Source organism: Artibeus jamaicensis, unplaced genomic scaffold, assembly GCF_021234435.1.
Source record: "Artibeus jamaicensis isolate MK-2021 breed Jamaican fruit bat unplaced genomic scaffold, CSHL_Jam_final contig_718, whole genome shotgun sequence".
Taxonomy (NCBI): domain Eukaryota; kingdom Metazoa; phylum Chordata; class Mammalia; order Chiroptera; family Phyllostomidae; genus Artibeus; species Artibeus jamaicensis.
The window spans coordinates 4690307-4714509 of record NW_026521936.1 but is presented as its reverse complement, the minus strand read 5'-3'; the positions used below and the strand labels follow the sequence as shown (position 1 = coordinate 4714509).

Sequence of the window (24203 nt, the reverse complement as noted above, 5' to 3'; positions counted from 1 at the left end):
ACCCCCGTCTTGCCCTTTGGCCTCCCCTGGACGCTCTCACCCGGAAGTCCCTTTGGTCCGTTACAGGGACTCCCCAGTGTTCTCGTATCTCTCCCAGCTTCGACTCGCCCTGGTCTCAGGTTTTGGTTCGTCTGCATCATTTTCGTGAGTGACGTCTCCTCCTCATTCGAGTGCTGGTGACTTAGCCGGTGCAGTCCCCTCCTTTTCCCCTTCTGGCCACTCTTCGGGGCCGGGTGGCTCTCAGCACCCCGAGTCTATCCACCAGCCACCTCCTCCTGTTTTCCCGGGGGACCTCCTCCGAGTTGGCAGCTCGGACATCACCGACGCCGCGGTGACATCAATGCGTCAGCTTCACCATCCACCTCACATCTTTATGCCGCAGACCCTGTCTCTCCCAGCTGGCTCCCCCCCGCCAGTCCATCTCAGCACACGGCTATCGACACCCCCACAGGTACCCTGGAGCCCTCCTCCCTTCCCCTGACTGTATGAGTCTTCTCACGCCGCTCTAACAAAACACCGCAGGCTGGGCGGCTCAAACAACAGAGCTTTATTTTCTCCCAGGTCTAGAGCGAGAGAGTCCAAGGTCACAGAGCCAAGCATGTCATCTCTGGTGAGGGCCCTCCCGGTGGCTGGCAGACGGCCGGCCTGCTCACCACGCCCTCATGTAGTTGCACACACGGGAAGGAGTGGCAGAGAACCCCAGGTCTCGGGTTTCTCTTCTAAAAGGGCCCTAATCCCATCATGGGGCCCCGCCCTGTGACTGCATCTCACCCTCCTCTCCAAGTTGCCCCCTCTCCAAATATTGCCCCAGTGGGGGGAGGGCTTCAGCATCTGGACTTGGGGAGACACATTGAGCTCACCGCACTGACCAACCTCACCTTCCCCCCCAAATCGATCGCCAAATGCCACCAGCTCCGTTGGCCACGTAAAAAACTCCCTACACTCCTGTCCCTTCTTCCCGGCGCTGCTAGCTGGAAAACACTAAAATGGAAATGGAAAATGGGGACCCAGACAGAAGCGGCCTCCGCCGGTGCTGGGCGTGGCTCCTTCCACCTGCTTGTGGTCAAGGGCACATCTGTAGGAGGCAATGGTCCCCCCCGTCGGGACTGGTTTCCTCGGCCTCCTCCCCGACCCCAAGCTCCTCTCTCCCCCCACCAAACATGCCTTGTTCATTCTCCAGGCTCAACTCAGAAGCTTTTTCTGTTTTTATTCGGAAGAAAACATTGCGGTGTGCCTCCTGCCCGTCTTCCCATGACGTCCACTCACTGTGAGAAAGATCACCCAGGGTCTGACATCCACGCAGGAGCCCACGACACCCCACATACCTCCAGGGCGCATTTCCAGTATCTCTGCCCTGCGGACTCTTCCCTGAGATCTGAGGACGGGAAAGCCTCGAGCCCTCTCCATTGCTGTGCCCGTGGAAGGGCTGCTACCTCACCTGAAATCACCTTCTTTTTTCCCCCAAGGTTCCCTCCTATTAGTCTGTCAAGAAGCATCCCAAGCCCTCAAGTTTCCCAGGGAACCCTCCCTGACAAGGCCTCCCTTGAGGCCAAACAAAGCATTGCTCCTCCGGGCCCCAAAGGGCCTCTGGATGGAGCGCCCCACGCCAAATCCCCAGCCCAGTGTGGAGTGATCGCCTGAGAGGTCTTCAAAGGAAGGAATCAAGGCCCATGGCTTCCCGGGACGAACATGACCGCAAATTTCTCCTCTGAACTGTGGCCCTGTGCTGCCGTGCGGCTGCACAGATGGGCTCAGACAAAAGCAAATGCGGCGGCGCAGCCACATTCCAAGCGCCCAGTGGCCTCCGAGACTGCCGGCTGCTGGACTGGACAGAACAGATAGACGTCTGTCAGGAGGGGAGGTTCTACTGGACGATGCTGCAGCATCCCATCCTCGGGTACGTCCACCTCACTCGTTTGCACGGAGGTCCCTGCCCCACCACAACGGGGCGCTCCAGACCTTGCCCCCAGCAACATCGGCCCTGCCCTGGCTTGGGCGTAGCTGCTCTCGGCACAAGCTGGTTCCCTGGATGAGTAGCTTCTCTCCCGCTCCACCTCTGCCAGGAAGGGCAGATTTCCTCACCGTCCAGCAGGGGCACTCTGACTCTTTACTCCTGTTCTTGCCTCTGTGGAGCCAAAGTCTGCTCACCTGCCCAGGACCCCCACCCCCGGACGGCCCTTCTCCTGAGCGGTCCCACTTGGCCTTGGCACAGCGCTGGTTCCCGGCTGGTCAGTTTGGGGTCCGCACGACCCTGAGCCGGTCAGTGCACGTGCCCAAGTCCAGGATAGGGGTGGCAGGGACCAGCCCACTGACTCACTCTCAGGTCTGATGGTAAGGACGCCGGTACTTATTTAGCACTGACCCATGCGTGGAGGTGAGGCTTAGGAAAGAGGGCGGTTCCCACATTAAAAGCGGGAATGTCCTGGGGATGCGGGAGGCTGGTGGGACGGGGGAAGGCTAAAGGACTTGAGTTCCGAAACTCTCCAGCAGGGGGCGTAGAGCCAAAGCTCCACCCCTGGCTCTCTCTGAGCCCTGAGTAGAACCTGCCGGATTCAGGATGCAGCGCCCTCTGGTGTCCACAGAAGAAAAGGGCGGTGCCTCTCTGGGGACCCCGGGAGCTGCTTGGGGACATGCAGGCTCATTTTCCCCAGTGGCCTGGCCCAAATCTGTGCTCCTTCTCATCACGCTCAGGGCTGATTGGCTTATCAACATCGGCCAGGAGAGGGTAGCAAGGACCTGCACACGTGATGCTGTCCCCCGGGCTGGAGACACACAGAGCAGGGGCAGCCCAGTCCAGGAGGCTGTGCCTACCTGGGAGAGTCACGGGATTTCAAGCCATGGGACTCAGGCGCCGAGTCCGGCCTTTCTTGTTCTGCTCAGTGACCAGTGAGGAGGCACCTCCCCGCTGACCCGCAGCCTGTCTCCCTGCCTTTCATTCTGCATGTCCCCCTCAGTGGTGACGGCCCCCACACCTGTCACCCACATGAGCAATCAGGACTAAGAGCGACACAGAGGTGAGAGGGACTGTGTCCTAACAGGGCTTGGGGACCTCGGACCAAGCACCGTCTCCCGCCTGGGACTGTGGTCGGGACAATGAGCTGTGCTTTTGGGGCTGATGGCATTAGAACAGGACCCGAAGTATAGAGGGAGGTGGCCTTCCAGGAGGTGGCAAGTTCCAGAGAAGCCTGTGTCCTGCTGGAGCTCCAGCCCTGACTGTCCCCATCCTGTCCCCCGGATGAACTCACGACACAGCCTGGACCATGTGACTGGTCCCATAACCCCCGCAGAGATCCCCCATGGAGAGGTGGGGGACAGTGTGCCTCTGCCCTCTCCTCTCAGTATGAGCTGTGATGGCCACGCACGCCGGGACACAGCAGTGACAGCTGCTGCCATCGGCCTGAGATCACACCGACACAGAGGAGAGAGCTGGGGAGACAGTTCTAGAAGCAGCTGGTTCCAGATACGGCAGAAGCCGCAACTCCTTGGGTCCTAAGTTCCAGAAACAACAGATGGCCTTTGTGACAGCCGGGGCTGGTGGCTTGTGACAGTTTGTCATTATTTTCTGTAAGTCACTTTGGAAGTGTCTGCCACCCACAATGGAAATTCAATGAGCTGGCACAGGAGCGGCCAGGAGCGGGGGCGTCCCCAGGCAGGAAGCTACGGAGTGCGTTCAGAGTGTCTCGTGGTCCAACCTGCTAACAGGCGAGGCCACTGGGGTGAGGCCACCGCAGAGAGTGGCAGGAGACACAGACGCGGCACCAGCGGGGAAGCGAGATGGATGTGGGGAGATGCCCGTGGCCACCAGGACATGGGCATGTTGTGACTCTGAATGGGAGTGGGGTGGCAGCGGCAGTCGCCAAGGGGACTGGGGCTGGGGTGCTGTCCCCCCAGGATGGCGCTCTATCAGCTGCAACGTGACACGCCTTGCAGAGTGTGTCCTTGAGCATCAGTAACAGGCCTGCCCCGGGTGAGGCCCCAGAGAGTCCAAGGGCAGTGAGGACACAGGTGCAACCGTCTGCAATGAGGAAGAGCCGAGCCCCGGTCGGGTCAGCCCTGCAAGCGTGCCTGTCACGGGGGCAGGTCAGAGGAAACCCCGCAGGGCCCCAGATGGTCAGGACGCTTTGTGAGGCAGATAAGACACAGCCTGGGTCTTGGAAGGTTGGGGGAGGGGTGGAAGCAGACACGGCAGGAAATGCCCCTGTTCCGTGCCACGGCGGGGTGGCCCAGCCAGAGCCGGGAAACCCCAAAAAGACTGCTCGTCTGTCTCCATCAGGCATTTTAGTGAGGCCAAGTGGGAGCATTTGGGGTTCCTTCTGGGGACACCCTCTGACGTCACCCTGTGAGCATGGCATGAATGTGCCCTTGGAGAAATGAGGCCCCAAACACCGAATCTACCCCCCACCTCTTAAAGCTGATGCCGTATGTTGGTGAAAGGAATAGAAGAATCTGATTTCCCCCGAATTGAGCTGGAGAGGGTGGTCTGTAGCCCGTGTTTATTCCGAGGGTACTACCCACTCGAAAAGGTCCCTGTCCCCGCCTCACAGCCCTGCCCAGCTGTTGCCGAGTCACAGTAAACGCGGAGCCTTTTCTCAGCCAGAAGGCCACGCCCTGAGCCTCCCCTTCCCTCGGGCTCTTCTCAAGTCCCTGGGACACTTGGCTCGGCCGTGCGACCGGAACCTTCCCTGCGCTGGCTGCTTTTCACATCCTGCCCCTCACCAGCTCCTTTGCTGGTGGGTCACACTGACTTCCTGCCCAGGTGACCCAGGGCCCCCACAGCCCACGCACCACTGCCTGGGACCATCATCCCAGGCCCCCCCACCCGACCCCTTGGGGCTGCTCCCCCTGGGCTGGGAGAGTCAGTTCTCCCTGGGTCACCGGTTTGATCCAAGGACCCCTTCGAAACGCACCTAGGTCAGCAGACAATGGACCTGCGGCCCACTTTTGTGAAAGTTTTATTGAAACATGGCCACGTCTCCATGTTCACGCGTGACCTGGGGCCACTCCCCGACATTCAGAGCTGAGACTCAGGAACAGACACCGCCTGGCCCTCCAAGTGGAGAGCAGTTGTGATCTGGCTGTTCCTAGAAATCTCGCCGGCCAATTGGAAGTCTGCTTTCTCTGCACCTCCCCTAGTTTGATGGGTGCCCCATTTCTGAGGGCAGGCAGGTGTAGGCATTTAGAAATGACGCAGAGAAACGTCTATCTGTCACCGAGTGTCACGGTTCTGCCTGCGTTCTGAACACGAATCTGCCGTGTGCTCGGCTTCCAAGGGCATCGGACATGGGCTTGCTCCGCTCTGAGCGGGCGGCTGTGCTGGACACGTGAGGGCGTTGTCCCCGTGAGGCCACGCCAGGGTCTGTGGGGCACGGGGCCCAGGGACCAGAGGAGAGGCAGCCACTTCCAGAGCGTGGCTCACTGAGAATGTCACATCGTGCTGGGCTTGGGGGATGTCTGGGGTTCCAGATGTGGAGGGGACCAGGGGGGCCGTGGGTAACCCTATGCACCAAGGCACAGAGGCCAGCAAAGCATGGGAGGTTGGAGGACATCAGGACACCAAGGCATCAGGCTGTTGAGACTCGGGGCCCAGAAAGAGGCGTCGGGGCAGGGCTGCCCCGGAAAGGCCACCAAGATCACACGCGAGTCCCACTGAGGGCAGAGAGGGGTCGTCTCAGAAGGCAAACTGTGGCAGCGAAGCGTCCCCCGAGGTTTGCGCTAGTTGGCGGATGGGGTGGACCGACAGACTGACGAAGGTGATGCTGCTGGCGTGGCTTGTGGCATTTTACATTTTCCCTTCCCAGGAAAACTGCCCCTGTCACTGCTGACCCCTAAACACACATCCTGCCCACCACCGGGGAAGGAACCGGACACCCCGAGAGAGGTCGCTGCTACTCTCTGAAAGGGCACATCCTCAAAATCACCCTGTTTCCGCTCAACCGCATGCAGCGTGGAAGGGAGAGTCCAGGAAGGAAATGGTGAACCATGGAGAAGTGCCAGCGACGTCGGGGCTGGAAGGGGCGGCTGTGCGGGGCCCTGCTTCTCCTTCTCCCTGTTGGGCGGGAGGGGCCATCCCCGATGCCCCCCTTCCCGCCTGGGGCTGGTGGCTGGTGGACCGGCGGAGGCAGACAGCACAGATGTGTCAGGACCCCAGCTCAGGCCCGGGGTTGGACCCCGATTCCAGCAGAAAGGAAAGACAAACAGACTGTTCTCTGATGTGGGCGCACGGGACGTCCCAGGAGCCTCTCACGGGGATCAGGGAGTCGGGTGCCTTTGGAGGACAGGGGTCACAACATGAGGTCCCATCCCCTAACACCTTCCACCGAAACAGCCCAGTCTGAACCGTAGCCAGGACACAAGGGGAGAGGGCGGGGGTGCAAACATCTGCAGCTGTGTCCCCACTAACCGCTCTGACGGCCGGAGCTGCCGGAACAGCCGTCAGCACCAAGGACAGAGGTGGGCGGGGCTGGTGGGAGGGACCACGCGGGAGTGGCGGGAAGAAGGGGGAGGGACCAGTCACAGAACTTGGACGAACGACCCACAGGCATGGACCATGGTGGGGAGACTGACTGCGGGTGAGAGGGGTGGGCTGGGCGACGGGGACAAAGGGGGGAAATGGGGACAACTGTCACAGAATAAACAAGAATAAAAACATTTAAAAATCCTAGAAATGGTTTTTTAAAAGGGTGGTGTCAGAGTGGCATTTCTGAGAAACACGCTGGGGAGTGGGCTCGGCATCTTCTGCGTTTCAATCGCGGTGGTCACGCCGGCGCCTGGACAGTTTTCGCTGCGTTTCTGAACAGCCGCGCCGACCCGACACTTCTCCTTTCACTCGGCATCTTACGAGGCTGCACCTGCTAACGTGTCCGTTTTTAATAAAGTCTCAGGTTGAGTGGGTGCCCGTGTGTTCCCTTCACCCAGCAGCTGGCCCCCGGGTCCCACCGTGAACAGCTCCTCGTCGGACCGAGGCTGACCGAGCGCTGGCCCCGTGGAATATGCCCGGTTCTCAGCCCAGCGATGGAGCCCGGGCCGCGATTCTCACCGACCGCTTTCCAGCTGCGTTTCAAGGCCTCGGGCTCTGCGGCTGTCCGTGATCACCCCCGGGAGTGTCCCTGTGTCCTCTGCTGCTGTCACGAGGTCCCAGGCACCCGTGTGGGGCTCACACGTCCTCCCCTGCTCTCTGGAGGGGGCCCGACCTGGGACCCTATTGCTGCAAACCAACCACGTCTGGTAAAAAGGGCTGAATGGGAAGATTGGCTTTGTTCACGGAAGGGCAGCTGCTGCTCCGTTTGAACCTGTACTAACTCCGCCTTCGCAATAAACCGGCCAGAAAGACGCCATAATTTCCCCCGTCAGCTTAGAAGGGAGGCGAGTGGAGTCGGAAAACTGTTCGGTAACCTGCAGTAACGTGAAGAGTAAACGGCAGGCAGAGTCAGGACCCGAGTGCACGCCACGGACCCACCCCCCGCCGTGGCCCTGCCGGTGGCGGGTGACGCTCTCCAGGCCCTGGCTACTGTCACCGCCGCGGTGCCAGGCGCGCCCACACGGAACTCGGTCCGCTGCATTCCACACACTGCAGCAAGAACGGCTCACCACGGAACCGCCCGGCATCCGTGTGCTTGCTGTGTGCTTGGGCCGGTGCTCCAAACCAGAGCGCTGATACCAGAGCCCCTTTCCACGCGAAACTGTGCACACAAGTGAGATATCGAACAAGGACAGTGGCTGCTGCGGCTGGGGTTGGGGGAGGGGGCAAGCTCAGGAAGCTTTGCGCCCCTCTCCGCCTCTGCCTCCCCAGGGCGGCTCCCATCAGAAACCCCAGCACGCCATTTGCAATGCGTGAGAGCAAAGCCAGGCCCGGGGTCTGGCTGCTGAGGGCCACGTCATCTGTGGGCATCGCTGGTGGACGGGGCACAGAGTGGACGCTGTCCCACGGAGGCTGGTGACCTTCCCGCTCAGGGCCACCTGCTCCCCAGCCGTCTGGGTCTCACTGCTGCTCCAAGGTCAGTCTCTCTGGCCCCCAGCCTGAATGCTGGTGACCTCATCCCTCCTCCTCCAGCCATTTCTGTCCCCAGTGACCAGCACGTGACTGTGCTGTGACAGGGAGAGGCTGAGTGTGGCACTCTGGGACCACCCCACGGCCCCTGACATTATACACCCTGACCCCTCCAAGATGCACAGAGAGGGACAGAGGGGGACTCACTGGGGCCGCCTGTCTGGGCTGCTTGCGGTGGGGGCAGCTCCGCAGGTGTCCTGGGATCACTGGGCCCCCCCGGCTCACTGGGGCCCCCCACAGTGGAGAGCCAGGTGGGGGGGCGAGGGGGTGTATGGCCACCATTCACCCCCCACCCTGGACTTGAAAGCGCCTGTCTGGGCTCTGACGCCTTTGCACATGAACTCGCATCCCTATTCTTTTTGTTTGAAACTTTTTACTTTACTTACTTATTCATTTGTTTATTTGAATCCTTACCTGAGAATATGTTATAGATATGAGAGAGAGAAGAAGGGAGAGAGGGAGATTAAAAAACAAACCAACAAAGATCCATGTGAGAGAGAAACACCCATTGGTTTCCTCCCGTACACGCCCAGAATGGGGATCGAACCCAGGACGTTTCAGGTCACAGGACAACGGTCCAACCAACTGAGCCATCCAGCCAGGACCCACATTCCTATTCTCCACGTAACACTGCAGGAACCGTGCTTTCGGGAGTGTCTCACCCTTGCACGTTCCGAGGCGCTTGGTTACTTAAATCCGGCGGTTAGAGAACTTAGCATCCACGGCCCCTGTGTCCTTGCCACCTGGTGCATTACCTCTGTCCAGTCGCGGGCGCTCTGACACCACTGGACAAAGTCAGAGCCTGCCTGCAAGTCCCTGGTACCCCGTCCCTCTGAGTGCTGCCTACGACACAGACCAGGCGACACGGGCGGGCCAGTGCGTCCCCTCTGCGTTGGCGAGACACTTGGCTCTCGGGTGGGTGGAAGAGAGGAGCGCTTACAACATACATTTGCGTCCCTTCCTGTCCGGCAACAGAACGTGAAAACTGCAAGCCTGTACTCTGCAGAAGTGCCGGAATCAAAGTCTCGCGGCAGCCCCGAGACACGTCAGAAGGGCGGGTCACCAGGCCATTCTGTAGGTCGATGGGGTGGTGAAGCTGAGTCAGGACCAAACCTAAGGGCTCCAGGCTCCGGGCCCGGTTACTCCATCGTGGTAACCAGACACAGAGAGCACCCGAAGAGCCCCAGGTCCCCGATGGCAGAGCCCGGGAAGGGTGTTTCTGGTAGAAACTTTGCACTTGGACCGGGAAACTCTAGTTTTTCTTTAACACTACCCAGTTCAAAATACTTGAATTCGACTTGCTACCTGTGAGACAGAAGATCAGACGATCGTGGACAGGAGAAGCTACGATCATTTTCTTCCTGTCAAGCTGAAAATTAGGGGGTGCACATTTCTAATAAAAAAGCAACCTACGACCTCCCTGAGTTTACAGAAATCTCTTCTTCTCAAAGACTTGCATTCTCTCTAACGAGACCATCTTTTCTACAACTTTCTCTGTAACCACAGAAAACTCAGCAACAATCCTCATACATAAACAAACACATTGAACTCCTACTTATTTTTTAACAAAATATTACAAATGCTAACTCTTATGCTTTTAAAGCCGGTCCTGCGAAAGCAGAGTCTATGGTTTCCCTAGCAACGAACTCATCGCATCGACCATGGTCTTAAGTTGGACCATCGGGAGGGGCCGGTTCATAGTCAAACAAGGAAAGAAACGCCGCAAAGAAAAGGGTCTGTGTGGGGACGCGTACAGGCAGCCACCTCAAAGCTTCCGAGCTCTGATTCCAGAAGTCTTTCAAGTTCAAAAGCACTTTGCAGAACAGGACTCAAGGAGCGGGGATTCTTTGGAGAGAAGCGACTGGAGACTTTTCAGGGAGGATTGCCATCTCTTCATTCCCTCCTTCGCTTCAAACATTTACTGAGCACCTTGGATGTGCGGGTCGCTGTCCGGGGCACCTGGGTCCATCAGACGACCAACTGGCCGAAGATCCTTGCACAAGTTCAGCTGATGTCCTAACAGACAGAGACACAAGCAAAGCAGCCTAGGAAGACAAGTCCCTACTGGGAGGTGACAAATGCCAGGTGATGAGAGAAATACAAGCAGAGCAGGGTGGGGAAGACCCTGGTGCCAGGCGGGGCGAGCTGCGATTTTAAACATGGTGGGTAGTGTGACTTTCTTGGGAAGCGACTCTGGGCAGAGACCCGAAGGCACAATGCAGCCAGACATGGGGACCCCCAGGGAACAGTGTTCGGGCAGATGGAACAGCCAATGCAAAATCCCAATGCACAGAGGGTCCGGAGGGGGCTCCTAGTGACCGCAGGAAGTTTGAAGAGCTCTTGTCTACGGTGCAGGGAAATGAACTTGACTTGGTCAGTGGGTGAGTGGGATTGGAGCAAAAGGAAGCACGTTGAGGACACTGGCAGGAAGACGCTGTTGGCATAGAAAATGACCCCCAAGAATCTAAGATGGATGGGAGATGCTGAGGACCGCAAATGCCACGTCACGGTCCTCTCCTGCTGCAAGACACTGCTGAATCCCAGGCAAGGCGGCCTTTTCTACAGCTCTGGTGGAAGGAGGACTGGGTTCCAGCAGAGGCAGCGGGGTCCGGGCGGGGGCATCAGGATTCCACTCAGGAGCGTTCCGTGAACCCGAGCCTTGCAGACAGATGGGATCACGCCGCAGCTGCAGGACGGCAGCCAGGAAGCGCTCGGGTGATTGCATGTTCAGCAAGGCCAGCGCCCGACTGCCAGCCCAGGGTCCTGCTCCTCCCCGGTCAGCTCCGTTTCTATGGCAACAAGGCCCCTGTCTTTTCTGCCTCCCCCTCTCCCTTTAAAGGATAACCAGTCATCTAGGGGCTGAAGCTCCTATCCACTCAGAGGCATGAAAAATTTGGGAAGGAGGGAGAGACACCCATGACACCTTCCCGCAGGCAAACTGGAGACAGAGCGGTCACCGGCAGGACGCTGGCGGAGGGGGAAAGCGTTGGGTGAAAGGTGGTGTCTGCGGACCTTCCCTGCATCTCGGTGAACGCCCACACCTGTCCACTGCGACATGATGAATAGTCGTGTCCTCCCTCTGTGGGAAACGCAAGGGCACAGCCCGGCCAAGGTCACGGGCTTGGGCACGGAGACGCTTCTCCGCACCGGGCATGCTCGCAGCCTCTGCACTAGACCCTCTACTCCTCGGACTTGACGGGTCTCCGGAAGTCTTGTTGCTAAGACACCGCGTGGAAGACTGCTGGCCAGAAGGAGGACAGTGTAGCACCCCAGCCCCACTTACAAGTGCCGGCTGACACCCCCGTCCCACCAGCCACGGAAATTCAGGGCCACACCGATCTCTTAGGGACAGAGAAGCACAGTCCCCCTGGTGCTTTGTTTCTGCTTTTTATTTGTCAGTGGTAGTTGACATACAATATTATATCAGTTTCAGATGTAGAGCTTCGTGGTTGGACGTTTATGTAATTTACACAGCAATTCCCCTCCGTCAGGCCAGTGACCACGTGGCCCCATCCGTGGCCGTCACCACATTAATGGCTCTTCCCGGTGCTGGACCGCCCGTCCCCACGAGAGTCTGGGCTACTCAATCCCCTCCCCTTTCTCATCCTTGCCCCCCACAACCCCCCTCCCATTTATAAGCATCAAAGTGTTCTGTGTCTATGCGCTTGTTTCTGCTTTGTTCCTTAGTTCATTTTGTTCTTCAGATTCCACGTATCAGAAAAATCCTGTGGTGTTTGACTGACTCTGCCTGACTTACCCACTTAGCCCGAGACCCTTGAGGTCCATCCACAAGGTTCCGTTTTTTGGGACCTAGTGCTATTCGGTTGTACGCACGGACCTTGTCTTTGCCCCATCACCGATGGATGGAAGCTGGGGTTCCTTCCCGATCGTGGAAGTTGTAAATAAGGCTGCATTGAACTTGGGGGGGGGGCATAGAGTTGGCACAAGGCCCAGGAAGGGTCTGAATAGAGTTTAGAAAATTGAGTGTTTTGGAGAAAATGGCTGGGGGAACTGGAGTCCAGTGATTCTCGCTTGAGTTTTTCCACCCTGACTTTCTGCTTCAGTCCCCCCTCCCTCCCCTTACACAACGCCCTGTATTCCCGGATCTTCCCAAGCTCCCCTGTTGCATCTCCGCTCCCCATCTTGCTGACGCACCTCACACCCCTCCCAGGGCGGGTGCGTGGTGTATAAAATACCCTGCAAAAGCGCAAGAACATATTGTGGGTCATTTAACAAAGAGCCCACGATGACGTGCTTTTCATAGTTTTCCACACACACCGTCCCTCCTGTTAAAACTCGGCGACATAATAAAGTTGATCATGGACTTGCCAGAACGCAGGACACCGGGCGAGGCTGACCGTCTCTGAGCCCCAGAGAACACACGCGATTTGCCAAAAAGTATCAGAGACACATACCCATCGGCTCGTTTGTGAAATGAGATGCTATTGGATTTTAAACTGCTCTTTTTCACCGTGCTCAATGGTTACAAATGCTCCAAAAGTCATTCACCGGGAAGGTGGAGGGTTTTTTGTTTTGTTTCATTTGTTTCTCTACTCAGACAATGATATCAAACTGATGTAAATGAAAACAGAAGCAAAACATCAAAACTGCACCCGGGCCACTCAATGCCTTTCACCCGAAATCAGGCAGAATTTGACTGTAAACCGATCACTGTGCATATTGTTTGCTGAGGCAACGCTCCACAGGAGGGATCAATAACATCTATCGCTGAGATAAATGCACTGATAAGTTCACTGTTACCATCACGGGGATTAAAGGAGCAGGTTCTACAGAATCGGCACTGATACCCAGCTCCGCACGCTCTGCCAGTTGCCTTCAAACTCTAAACTCATTCATCACCCCGACTCTGAAGGAGTAAAAACTCTGGGTACGAAATTTCAAAAAGCTCTATTTTATGAAGGAAAAGAATGTCCAAAGCCAACATCTAGAGGGATTCCTGTCTACAGAGTGAAAACAGCATATTAATGTCACGCGGGAAGAGGAGCTCGTTCCCTTGTTAGAAATACGAATTGATCTCCGGTTCTCCTAATGCCTCGGACCCCCTTGAATCTGCAGGTAACGCACCCAGGTAAGGTCTGAAAGCCACACCGGCAACAATACAGAGCACGCCCCACGTGGTGGGTTTCTACGCCTCCCTCACAAGTCTTCCTGTGCCACGGAGCTCAAGTCTACCGGCAGAATCTTCATTCTTCATGAGCACATTTGGCTTTAAGCAAACCCATGCTTGTCCTTGGCTGGCTCTAGAGAGCAAAGTCCTGTGAACATGCTGAAGTCTGTTTCCTGTAATTTACAGTCGACAACTGACTCGACCAAAGGTGAAGAAATCAGGCTTCCCCCGTAACACCAGTTCCTGCCCAAAGATGAGCCCTGGTTGTGGTTTTCCTCCCCAGCCAAGGTCACGGGGAAGGTGACCCGGGGGACATGCAGCTCGGCTTTAACAGACTACAGTGTGCGGCGCCCGCCACTCACCTCCTGCCCGGTGTGCAGGTGTCTCTTCCTTGTGACAAGGACACCCTCCTGTCGTGACGACAGTCTCTGTGCTGAGAGAGGCCAAGTTCCTGACAGGCATTGGATTATCTTTTTCAGAGTTAAGGGGCTGCATTCTCTATGTTGTATTTCACCAACCCCACGACTAACTTTCAACCAAATGCGTGGGGGTGACACGGGGTCACAGAGCCACGCAGGTTTCGAGTGTGCAACTCAACAAAACGCCCTCTGCACGCGGCACCATGCGCCCATCACCCCAAGCGAAGTCTCCCTCTGTCCCCACGCCCCTATTTACCCCCCTTGACCTCTTCTACCCCCCTACCCCGCTTTCCCTCCGACTACCCACCCACTGTTGTCTGTGTCTGTGAGGGTTTTTGGCTTAGTCCCTCCCCCTCTTTCATCCAGTCCCCCAAGGCCCCGCCCTCTGACAGCTGTCAGTCTGCTCCTTGTGCCCAGGCCTCTGGTTCTATCTCGTTAGTTTATTTTGTTCGTTAGATTCCACATCCCAGTGACATCACAAGGACCGGGTGATTATGTCACTGAGCATAATGTTCTCCAGGTCCATCCATGCTGTCGCTAAAGGTAAGATTTCCTTCTTTTTTGCGTGGCCACAGGGTGGCCCATTGTGTACACGCCCCACTGTTGTTCTACCCACTCATCTACTGACGGGCGCTCAGGCTGCTTCCAAACCTCGGTGGTTGCATATAACGCTGCAATGAGCGTAGGGGTGCGTGTATTCTTTTGAATTAGTGTTTCAGTTTTCTTCAGATATATTTCAAGAAGTGAGATCTCTGGGTCAAAAGGTAGCCCGTGACTGTTTTGTAACGGCCAGGTAATCGATGATGTTGTGACAACTGTGTGAGGTGCCAGATGGGTGCTGGGAATATGGGGGGGGGGACCCTGTGTAAAGCGTTTATGATTGTCTAACCACTGTGCTCCACACCTGAAACTCATACAAAATACTGTGAAAGTAAAGCATAATTGATGAAGAAAAGAAGGAAGGAAGAAAAGATAGTGAAAAGGAGAAAAAGTTGAGTGATTATTCACTGAGCATTCGGGTGTTAACCCCATTCGGGGACCCCAAGGCCTATCTAGGGACACACTGAATGTTACAAGAAAGGAAGCAGCACATTAACAGAGTGGGACCTGTCCAGACTTCCAGAAGTGCCGGGAAGTGCCAGGAAGTGCCGGGAAGTGCCGGGATTGGCACTACTAGTGGTCAAAAGGAGGAGATGAGGTTGAACATCACGGGGACCAAGCACATGCAAAGGGAGGGGGAGGGACAAAGGTGGAGATCGACCCCATGTGGGTACTTGTCACCAGCACAAGAACAACCCAGGGTCTAGCGGCTTCACGTGAGGGGCGAGAGCCTGGAAGGAATCCCCTCCCAATTCCCCACGTTATCTCCGAAGAAATGAGCACACGCCATAAAACCTTCTACCACAAAAGCTGCGGCACATACTCAGCTCCCTTGATCTTAATTCTGATTCATCTCACATCTCATTCATCTTAACAGGAAGGCTTGAAAGGCAAGGACAGAACAGGAGAGACCCAAATCTTGGCGCCTGGGTCCCCTTAATCTCCAACACGAAGGGCAAGAGAAGGAAGCAATTTACCAAAGAACTGAAAGGCCAAGTTCAGAGAGAGAGAGAGAGAGAGACAGGCAGACGAGGCATGAATTTATGTAGCTCATGAAAGACACATGATCCAAAAAAAAAAAGTGCAGACTTTGACACATGTGCTGATGATTGCCAAGAGCGAAGACTGTAGCAGCCGAGGCTACGGAGGGAGCACCAGGACACCATGTGAAGTCACCAAGACACCGATGACATTTTGAGGGCAGCTTCCGGAGTGAGGACAATAGGAGTGTAAGTCTGCCACCAAGTGAAGTAAGGAGGATGTTGACAGCTAAAAGCGGTGTCAGTGGCACAGAACTGGGAGAGTAAAAGAAGAGAAATAGGACAGTCACCAGAGTCGGCCATCGGGACCAAGGAAGATGGTCTTTGTTTCTGTTTGCAAGAAAAGGAGGAAGCACCAAAGGGAACATTAAAGGGTGACATTATTAGTGACAGCGGGAGCGCATGTCCACAGCACACTCCCCAGCACGGGCTTGGGGGAGCTTCCCCAAAGGAGGAGCTGAGGTGGCTTCGTTCCTCAGGGAAAGCGCCGAACCGCCCGGGGCCCCCTGTCACCGCCCTGCAGCTGGGTGCCCTCAGCACTGCCCAGCTTGTCATGGGGTAATAGGGCCTAGCAGACAGTGGGACATTTGTCCTCATATATTAGAAAAACAACCTGGAACTAGATACGTGGAAATGTTGCAAACTGGAACAGAAAAACTAATCGGGCACAGAAGCCCAGGTGTGGAGCCAAGCTGCTTGAAAAAAAATTGAAGTTTATAAATCTCTAGGAGAAATGATTGGGGTGCTGACATGGGACCTGTGGAACATCAGGATGGAGGGGAAGGGGGGGACAGGCCGGCTGGCTGGCTGGGTGCTGGAGCGCAGTGAAGTTGGCCCCACCGCCAGGCCAACAGACAGTGAACGCAGAGCGTCCCTGCTCCGTCCTTGTTCGGGCCAGTTTCGTTGTTTTAAAAGCCTTCTGCCCTCACATTTGTATTGTTCGGAAACCTGCGTCGCCAGAGATGAGGACCACAGGAACGTGCTGATATGACCTCAAAAGTGCTACGGCCCTGCTAGGAGCCAAGCCCTCCAAAGTCCTTTAAAATATTTTTAAAAATACACAGCTGAAATTAATGTGATATTGTTCACCAACTATATTTTAATTTTAAAACATTAAAAAGAAATAAAAAAGAAACACTTGAGAATGAGACATGATAGCCCTGGCTGGTGTAGCTCAGTGGATTGAGAGCAGGTTGTGAACCACAGGGTCGCTGGTTCGATTCCCAGTCAGGGCACAGGCCTGGGTTGAGGGCTAGGTCCCCAGTGGGGGCCACGTGAGAAGCAACCACACATTGATGTTTCTCTCCCTCTCTTTCCCCTTCCTTTCCCCTCTGTCTAAAAATAAATAGATAAATAGATAAAACCTTTAAATTAAAGAATGAGACATGACAGAGTTCAGTATTTTAACATTAGTCACACAGTTCGTCCCTCTTGAAGTGACTAAATTCCATCAAAAAGTCACTTCCAGCAACATTCCCTTTAAAGAGTCGCTTCATTTTTTTTAAACCCACAAATAGAAGTTGAGATCAAAATAGCTGTTGATTCCTCAGAGGAGTAGCTCAAGGAATTGACTAGACATTGAACTAAATCTAACGTTGATGAGGAAACTCTGATTGAGAAGGCAGACTGGCTCTATTTCCATGTCCAAGTCAGACTCGACATCTTAGACCCCGCCCACCCCAAACAGGCCTGTCGGTCGTGCTACACTGGGGGGGGGCGGGGGGGGGTCTCTGGCAGATGCAGATTTTGTGCAGATTTTATACAAATACGTAATGCACTGCTGGTTAATTTCCTGCCGAGTAACCTCAGCATGTGACTACTTTGCTTAGGCCTGGCGTCGCAAAGGCAGTAAAAAGCCACCAGTGTGAGGGTTGGGACTTTGCAGACCTGCTAGAAATGGCTGTGCGCTAACGCAGATAACACTTCAGCACCACGGACAGCCCCCACCCGAGCTCTGCGCTCCCAAACTCCGCAGGTCGGTATTACAAACGCACGCGCCTGGATACATAGTATAAAGGCCACGTGAGCAGCGAAACGACTACTCAGGATTCTGTAGTCTTGACAAGGGCCGGTGTCAGGGAAACAGTTTTTATAGCAACTGTGTTTCTAAGTAGTAGCTCTCATCTTCGGGGAACTAGGCTCTGTTCTGGGGAAAAGTGACCCCTTCACTGTGTGCACCCACCTTTTGAGTGCATTGTTAGATGTGTCTTTTCCAATAGCGTTTCTGAGAAAAGCACATCAAAGTTTTAAGAAATCGATGCTACATTTAGCCTTGTGACATTGGTTTAATCAGACGTTTTCACTGGTTATGTATATTTCATAAAGATATTATAAATACACACACACACACACACACACTGTATTTAAAGTGATACCCCACATGCTCCTCTGCAGTTTCCAAGAAAAACACACGCCCGTCAGGACTTGATGGAATTGTTAGGTCTGCCGTTCAGGGCCCTATCCGCAGCAATAATTCGCACATGTTAAATCGCCCACTTGTTCCTCTGTTCAACCCTTCTGCTTGTCTGAGACCCAGTTCAAGACAGGCGTCCATCAGAAAGGAAAGGTGTGCTCCCGGCAAAGGTTCGAAGGAAAAGAAAAGGATGGGTGGGGATTGAGGGAAAGGAAATTCGGGGCCTCTCCCCTAGCGACACCTACAGTCCGCCCAGGGGAAGTGCATGTGGCCCTCGCTCCCCGCAGAACACAGCTGCACGGTTCTAAGTCGGGTTCAAGGCAAAAAGTACATCACTCCTCTCTGCATTGCAGCTCAGTTGTCTCTCCCGAGACTCCCAGCAGTTTCAGCCTCCAGAATCTTCTTCCCCCGGCCCCAAGGAAACCCCTGGCAGACACTGCCAGCCCTGGGACCCAGTGCCTAAAGGAAGGGTCCCTGCATTTCCCTGGGGACCTGGCCCACTCATATGAGGGACCCGCGTCTCTGAGAGAGCAATTCCTGTAACCAGGGTGTCTGCAAAGGATCCAAGGCACGAATCCTCCGGCCAGATCTCTTCGGGTGTGTGCACACACACACAAACCGCCTCTCACAAACCACACTCAAAGTCTGGTCATCTCTGTGACAGTTGCCACATCTCTGTGACACTTGCCACATCCTCCATTCGTCACACAAGACCAAGACGACCAGGAACAACGAAAACCTCAGTGGGTTTTCTTTCACAACTGTCCCAGTAAAAGCACCCCCGCCCCTCACACACCCTTTGAACCGTGCTATAGAGAGATGCCAAGTAGCAAGACAGGGTGACCCACACAGGGGGTGTTTAAGGGACATGACCTCCCACTCAGGGCAGGGATGTGTGCTGCCCTGTGTATGTCAGGGGACACTGAGGGGTCTGTCTGGGGACCTGTGCCCAGGGGCACCCCAGGGGGGAGTTCCTGAAAGTACTGGCACTGAAGGCGGTGCTACCAGCCGGCCCACCCGGCAGGCCCCCAGAGGCCGAAGCAGCCCTGCTGCTTGTCTCAGAGTTTGTCTGGGATTTCTTCTCCCCCCCCCCCACCCCGGGGAGGAGAAGATCTCAGGGAAAAAGAAAAAAGAGCAGTTCCCTCTCTTCATGATGCTCCCTGGCCGGGCCCCTGAAAGCACCGTGGAGTCCAAACCTCTCTGTGCAGCTCCCCCTTGTCCGGCCTGAGTCTCCGGTTACTAAGGCGATATGCAAATCCAACCTTTGAAACCCGGGCTCCCTGGCCTGAGGAGAGTGGCGAACCTGCTCCAGGAGAAGTTTTCCGCCAGCACAGCCGAAGGTGGAGTTGCTAGTCCAAGGCCGGGCAGGCACTGGAGTCAGGCCCGGCCCCTAAGCAGAAACTGACCTGGGCCCCGAGACAGGTGGTTGGGCCTCGGGTGCCACGGTTTTCGTTCTCTTCCTCTCTTTTTTTTCATTAAAGAAAATCACCCACAACCGGCAGTGTGTGTGGGGAGGGGTGGAAACGTGAGAAGGAGGGGCGCGTGAGTGAAGGGACAGAGGATGGGGGGGACGCAATGGACAGACTCCTGTGACAGGTGGGAGGCGGGGAGAAATGAGCCTGGGACGTTGTCTTCCCCGAGTCTTCAAGCAGAAACACGGAAAAATCAACTTGCCAGCACGGCCGGACCAAATTCTCTGCGTGGCATCCACGGCCCCACACCGCGAACAACAGACATCCACCCCACTGCGATCCCACTTGCGGGGTTGGGGTGGGGGGCGGCGCCACGAACGCTGCTCCGTTAAGCCACCAACTCCTGGCTGCGGCCGTGGCACACAGAGACCCGCCCCAACACAGCAGCGACCGGGATCGCCGCCCAGGAGTGTCTTTGGGGGCGCTCCTGGGCGCGCTGGGGGAGGGGAGGGGAGGGGAGGAGGGAGAGGACGACCAAAGACCGTCAGACGCGCAGGCGAAGTCACCCCTGCCTCCCTGTGCGCTCAGCCCCAAGCCCGCACCGCCCCCCACCCACCAAGATGCTCTTACGTCCTCGTCGTCACAGTCGCTCCGTGCCTGGTACTGGAACCGGGGTCGGCCACCCGCGCCCGCGCCGCCGCGCTCCCGGGACACCACCGTGGGCGCCAGGGATCCCAGGGGCTTGGGCCCCGCGCCATCGTCCTCCGGCCCCTGGCCTCCCAGGAGGTGGCTCGCCTCTGGGGGCGCCGGGAAGGACCGAGAGGTGTTGATCTTGCCCGTGAACCTCTGGTACAGCGAAGCCATGGGTCCCCGCGCGCGCTCTCGCTGTCCGCTGGGCGGTTCGGCGTTCGGCGTTCTCCCTCGCGGTTCCCGCTCCCCACCCCCTCCAGGGGAAAAGCGGAGCAGAGCAGACGAGCAGGGAGGAAGGCGAGCGGCTGCGGGCCCGGCTCCTCCGCGCGCCACTCTCAAGTCCCAGCCGAGCGACAGCCAGGCTCAGCCTCCTCCGCCCCCTCCCTGGCGCTCCGGGAGGCCCGGGTCTGGGGGCGTGTTCTTTTTCTCTTCCCTTTTCTGTTTTTTCAACTCCTCGCCACGGCCACGAAGGGCCTAATCAAAGCCACTAAAGGAAGAAAAATGCCAGACAAGATAAAGGAAGGGAGATGCCTAGGCCCCAGCATCGGCGGCACCGAGAGAGCAGCGAACCTCCTGGGCGCATCTCCGCGCTCCCGCCGGCCCGGCCCCCCGCGCGGCTCCTCCTCCCCACAAGGCCCGCCACCCGCCTGATAATGGCGCCGGGGTGGCGGGCTCTGGCAGTGAGGACGGGCGGGCTCTCGGGTATGGGGTACGTGGGACGCTGTGAGGGAGGAGGGTCTCGCAGGTCGTGGGGGCCGGCCGGGAGGGACGCAAGAGGTGGGTGCGCGCTGGGGGCTCGGGGCTTCGCGGCCCTGCCAAGAGGTAGCGCCCCATGGTGCGGGGACCGAGCTGGTGAGAAGAGGCCCATGGTGGGGAGGGGGGTGGGCCTCAGGGTGGGAGACAGCACCCCAGAGGCCCTTCTTCCCAGAGGGGCCGCACTCTGCGTCCGCGGGTTTGCCCCTGGCAGCGGCAGCCTGGCCTCCCTCCTGTTTGTCTCCAGCTTTCCTTCCCAACTTGAAACAGCAGCGGCCAGGACCCCTGGGATGCGCATGGGGATGAGCGCGGACCAACTGTGGGGCTGGGAGGGAGGGGGCTCCGAGACCCTGGTTTCTGTGTGCCCGCCCTCCTTCCCAAACCAGGCTCCAGGCCGAAAGCACCCACTTCCCTTCACCCGGCCTCAGAAAGAAGGGAAGGGAAGGCTGGCGAGGGGGGACCGCCTGGAGCCTCCGGAGCTGCGGATTCAACGCTCCTCCCCACACATCCCCAATGTGTATACATCGCCCCCCCACCCCCACCTCATCTTCCTTTTCCCTTTCAGTAAATGCAGGCCGGGGCTGAAGCGTTTGGATACGGCAACTTTCCCAGAGCTTGCTCCATCCCCACCCCTGCGTGGTGGGGGGGGGGGGGGGGGGCAGTGAGAGGGGAGAAAGGACACAGAAGGGTGCCGGGTCAGGGTGGCATTCTTTCTCTCGATGCATTACAACGTGCTCCAGCGCCCCCGTGTGGAAGGATGCGGCCTGGCCGCGCGCTGGGCTGCCACGCCAGGACGCAGGCGCTGGGCTCTCTCCCTCCCTCCTTCCCTCCTTTCCCCCGGCTCTGGGGTCCTCTCCCTCCTTCCAGAGACTCTGGACGCTCTCGCTTCCTTCCTAAACTCACCCCACCCTCCTCCCAGGGCCTCCCCCCCCCTTCTGTCTGCATCCCTTCCCCAGGGAGGGTCTCTGCCACCCTGAGCGGTGGCCAGGACAAGAGCCCCCAAATCCAGAGCAGGGACAGGTGGGAGACTGCCCCGCAGGGACCCTGTGCTGCTCCCACCAGGACAAAATGGGCGCTTCATCTTTGCCTCTTTCAGGGCTCCGCTGGCTGCGGCTCTGGGACCACTTCTACTTGGGGGTTCAGGGAGTGGGAAGGCGACCCCTCAGCACAACATACTCGGCTGGGTCCGAGTCCAAGGCCGTCCAGACGCGGGTGCTGCCCGCGAGGCCCTGCCTGGCTGTGACCTTCCCTCCGCTGTCTCCAGCCTGGAGGGAGAAGCTGGCTGCCGTGAACAGTGCCCCCCCACCCCCACTCCCGGGACAGGACGCCCTCCCTCAGGCTCTCCAAGCTCTGGGCCAGGGGGCAGTTTTGTTTCCATCAAGTACCTGCCCCATCATCCTGTGTGGTTTCCCTTCGCTGCGTGCAAAGTGCCACCGTGAAAGTGCTTTAAAAACACATTCCCTTCCCAGCAACTTAAAAACCAGGGAGACCAGTATCCCTGCAGCTAAGAGGGTCCTTGGGTGGCCCAGCACAGGGCCAGCGGGTGAAAGCTGGCCACCCCCCTTCCCTTTGAAGACAGAGGAACACAGGAAACTAAAAGGCATCATATTCAGATAAACTGAAAGGCTGGCTCTCGGCCCCATCGCCGCCCCCACTGGGCTTCTGATCCCTGGAGGCTGCCTTTCCTGATGGGGCTTGAAAGGACCATTCCAGCTGCCGCCTGGGGCTCCCGATTCTGGCGTTCCAGTGAATAGAGACGTGATTAGGGCCTCACTTATGTAAAGTGTATGAAAGGGACATGTATGTGTTACACAGACTAAAAAGAAGCACTCTGTATACTTGGTGTGCTCACATTTTATACAACACGGTGCGCTCCTAAGGAAGCAGTATGGCTGTATGGTGTCAGCAACAACACATTCGACGATGGGAGATAAAGGTACAGGTGTCCCTCATGTTTAAAAACTATATTCTCGCCCTGGCTGGTGTGGCTAGGGGGATTGAGCACCGGCCTGCGAGTCAAAGGGTCACTGGTTGGATTCCCAGTCAGGGCACATGCCTGGTTGTGGGCCAGGCCCCCAGTAGGGGGCGCAAGAGAGGCAACCACACATTGATGCTTCTCTCCCTCTCTCCCTCCCTTCCCCTCTGTCTAAAAATAAAATCTTTTTTAAAAAATCATATTATCTAATGAGTTTGTAAGTATTCAAAGGGCAATTTAGTCAAAATTAAAATCCTCTTCCCAACCCTCCATCTGAGTTGTATGCGCACTGCTGAGATTTATATTGGAGGTTGTGCTCTATTTAGGCTAAATTCAAGCCAGGAATTATGGGGTACTTTTCAGGCTTATCCCACCACCAGGGAGGCTGGGGAGAAAAGCTAGATTTTCTGTTAAAAGCTCGTGTTATGTATGGGGCTTAAAATTGATTTTTAGAGGGGGTTATACTCAATCCCTGTTCTATTTCAATGACAATAAAATTTAGGGGTACTTCAAAAAATTATTCAAGCACTAAGATGAGTAATTTCTGTTTTCAGATAGTTAGAAAATGAAAAAAACTACAAAGTCATACACAGTTGGAGGGAGGGTAGAGGTACAATTTGTGCTGAGGGGGAAAAAATCTGAAAATTAAACAGGACAAATGAGGGGTGTCAAGCAGGAGCCGCTCCAAGGCTAGTGTGAAGAAAGCAAGTTGCCAGTGAAAGGCCAAGGCCAAGACAGGCCCTGGGAGGGCCCGCAGGTGCAGTCTGCGGGAACAACCCCGGAACTGACCTAGGTACAGGTGGGCTCCCGCCCTCCACCTGGCGCAGGGAACGCGGCTCGTGGGGACGGAGGTTCTTAGATTCGAGCGCACATTTGCGCAGGCGCCTCCGCAACTATTCGCGCGCGCACGTCCACATTTACCCTGCGCATCCGCACACGGGTTGCCGCGCGCCTTTAGTTGTACTGAATGCAAGAGAGTAAATCGGCTACCAGTTTAGGGTGAGTGACGCAGAGCAACTGCAGAGAATAGCGAGCTGGGGCATTTAAAGCGTATGTGACGTCGTTGACTCGCTTGTTGTCTTCCATGACCTTTTGAGAACCCCACGCCCCAGACAAGGGGAGAGAGGTTGGGAAGAGCAGCAGAACCTCGCGGTGGGCATTCCAAACAGCGGCAGCGTTGCAGCGGAGAACTGGTCAATGACCCCCCACTCAGCCTGTCCCTGAGCATCCCCAAGACGCGCGACTGAAGTGGCGTTCTATCCCACTTACTAGGCAAGTATGCAAAAATATTTCTGAAAATATTCTGTGGATCATTTCATACCGAGATTTTAATTCGTTAATGCTAAAAATCAGCTTCGCAGACCCATATTCCTGTGTACTTTCATAGGATTCCTGCTACCCTGTCATTGAATAAAGAAATAAGAACGCATGTGTTTATTTTCCCAGGAATCAAGGTGCAAAGCAAATAGGATTAAGTCACTGGAATTGGGCAGATGCTGCAAAATCTGGTGGGTCGTCCTTTTTTTAAAATGACAGTGAAGGCCACTTTTGGGTCCCTGTGCAAGCTAAGCATTGCAAAAATACCAAAAGCACATTGAGTTCAGCAGCCTAAGCGCGATTTTCATTAGCTAAGAGGTTTCCTTATCTCTAGGAGAGGGTCATATTCCTGTAGTTCACTCTATAAGGGGGAGGAGGTGGAGGGCAGAAGACTGTTTCGGGTTTTTAT

General features: G+C 56.3%; 1 protein-coding gene across 3 annotated transcripts in view; it reads right to left on the bottom strand.

Annotated features, from left to right (window-relative positions):
* Nucleotides 1-24203, bottom strand: part of DPP6 (dipeptidyl peptidase like 6) — a 532157-nt gene that overhangs the window by 365557 nt on the left and 142397 nt on the right. Inside the window, exon 1 of one of the 3 annotated variants that reach the window (XM_037131931.2) lies at nucleotides 19690-19923. The exons of the other annotated variants lie outside the window; for them this stretch is intronic. Coding sequence (XP_036987826.2) covers nucleotides 19690-19923 — 234 coding nt within the window. Of the gene's footprint in view, nucleotides 1-19689; nucleotides 19924-24203 lie in introns of those variants that run through there. 3 annotated transcript variants of the gene reach the window in all.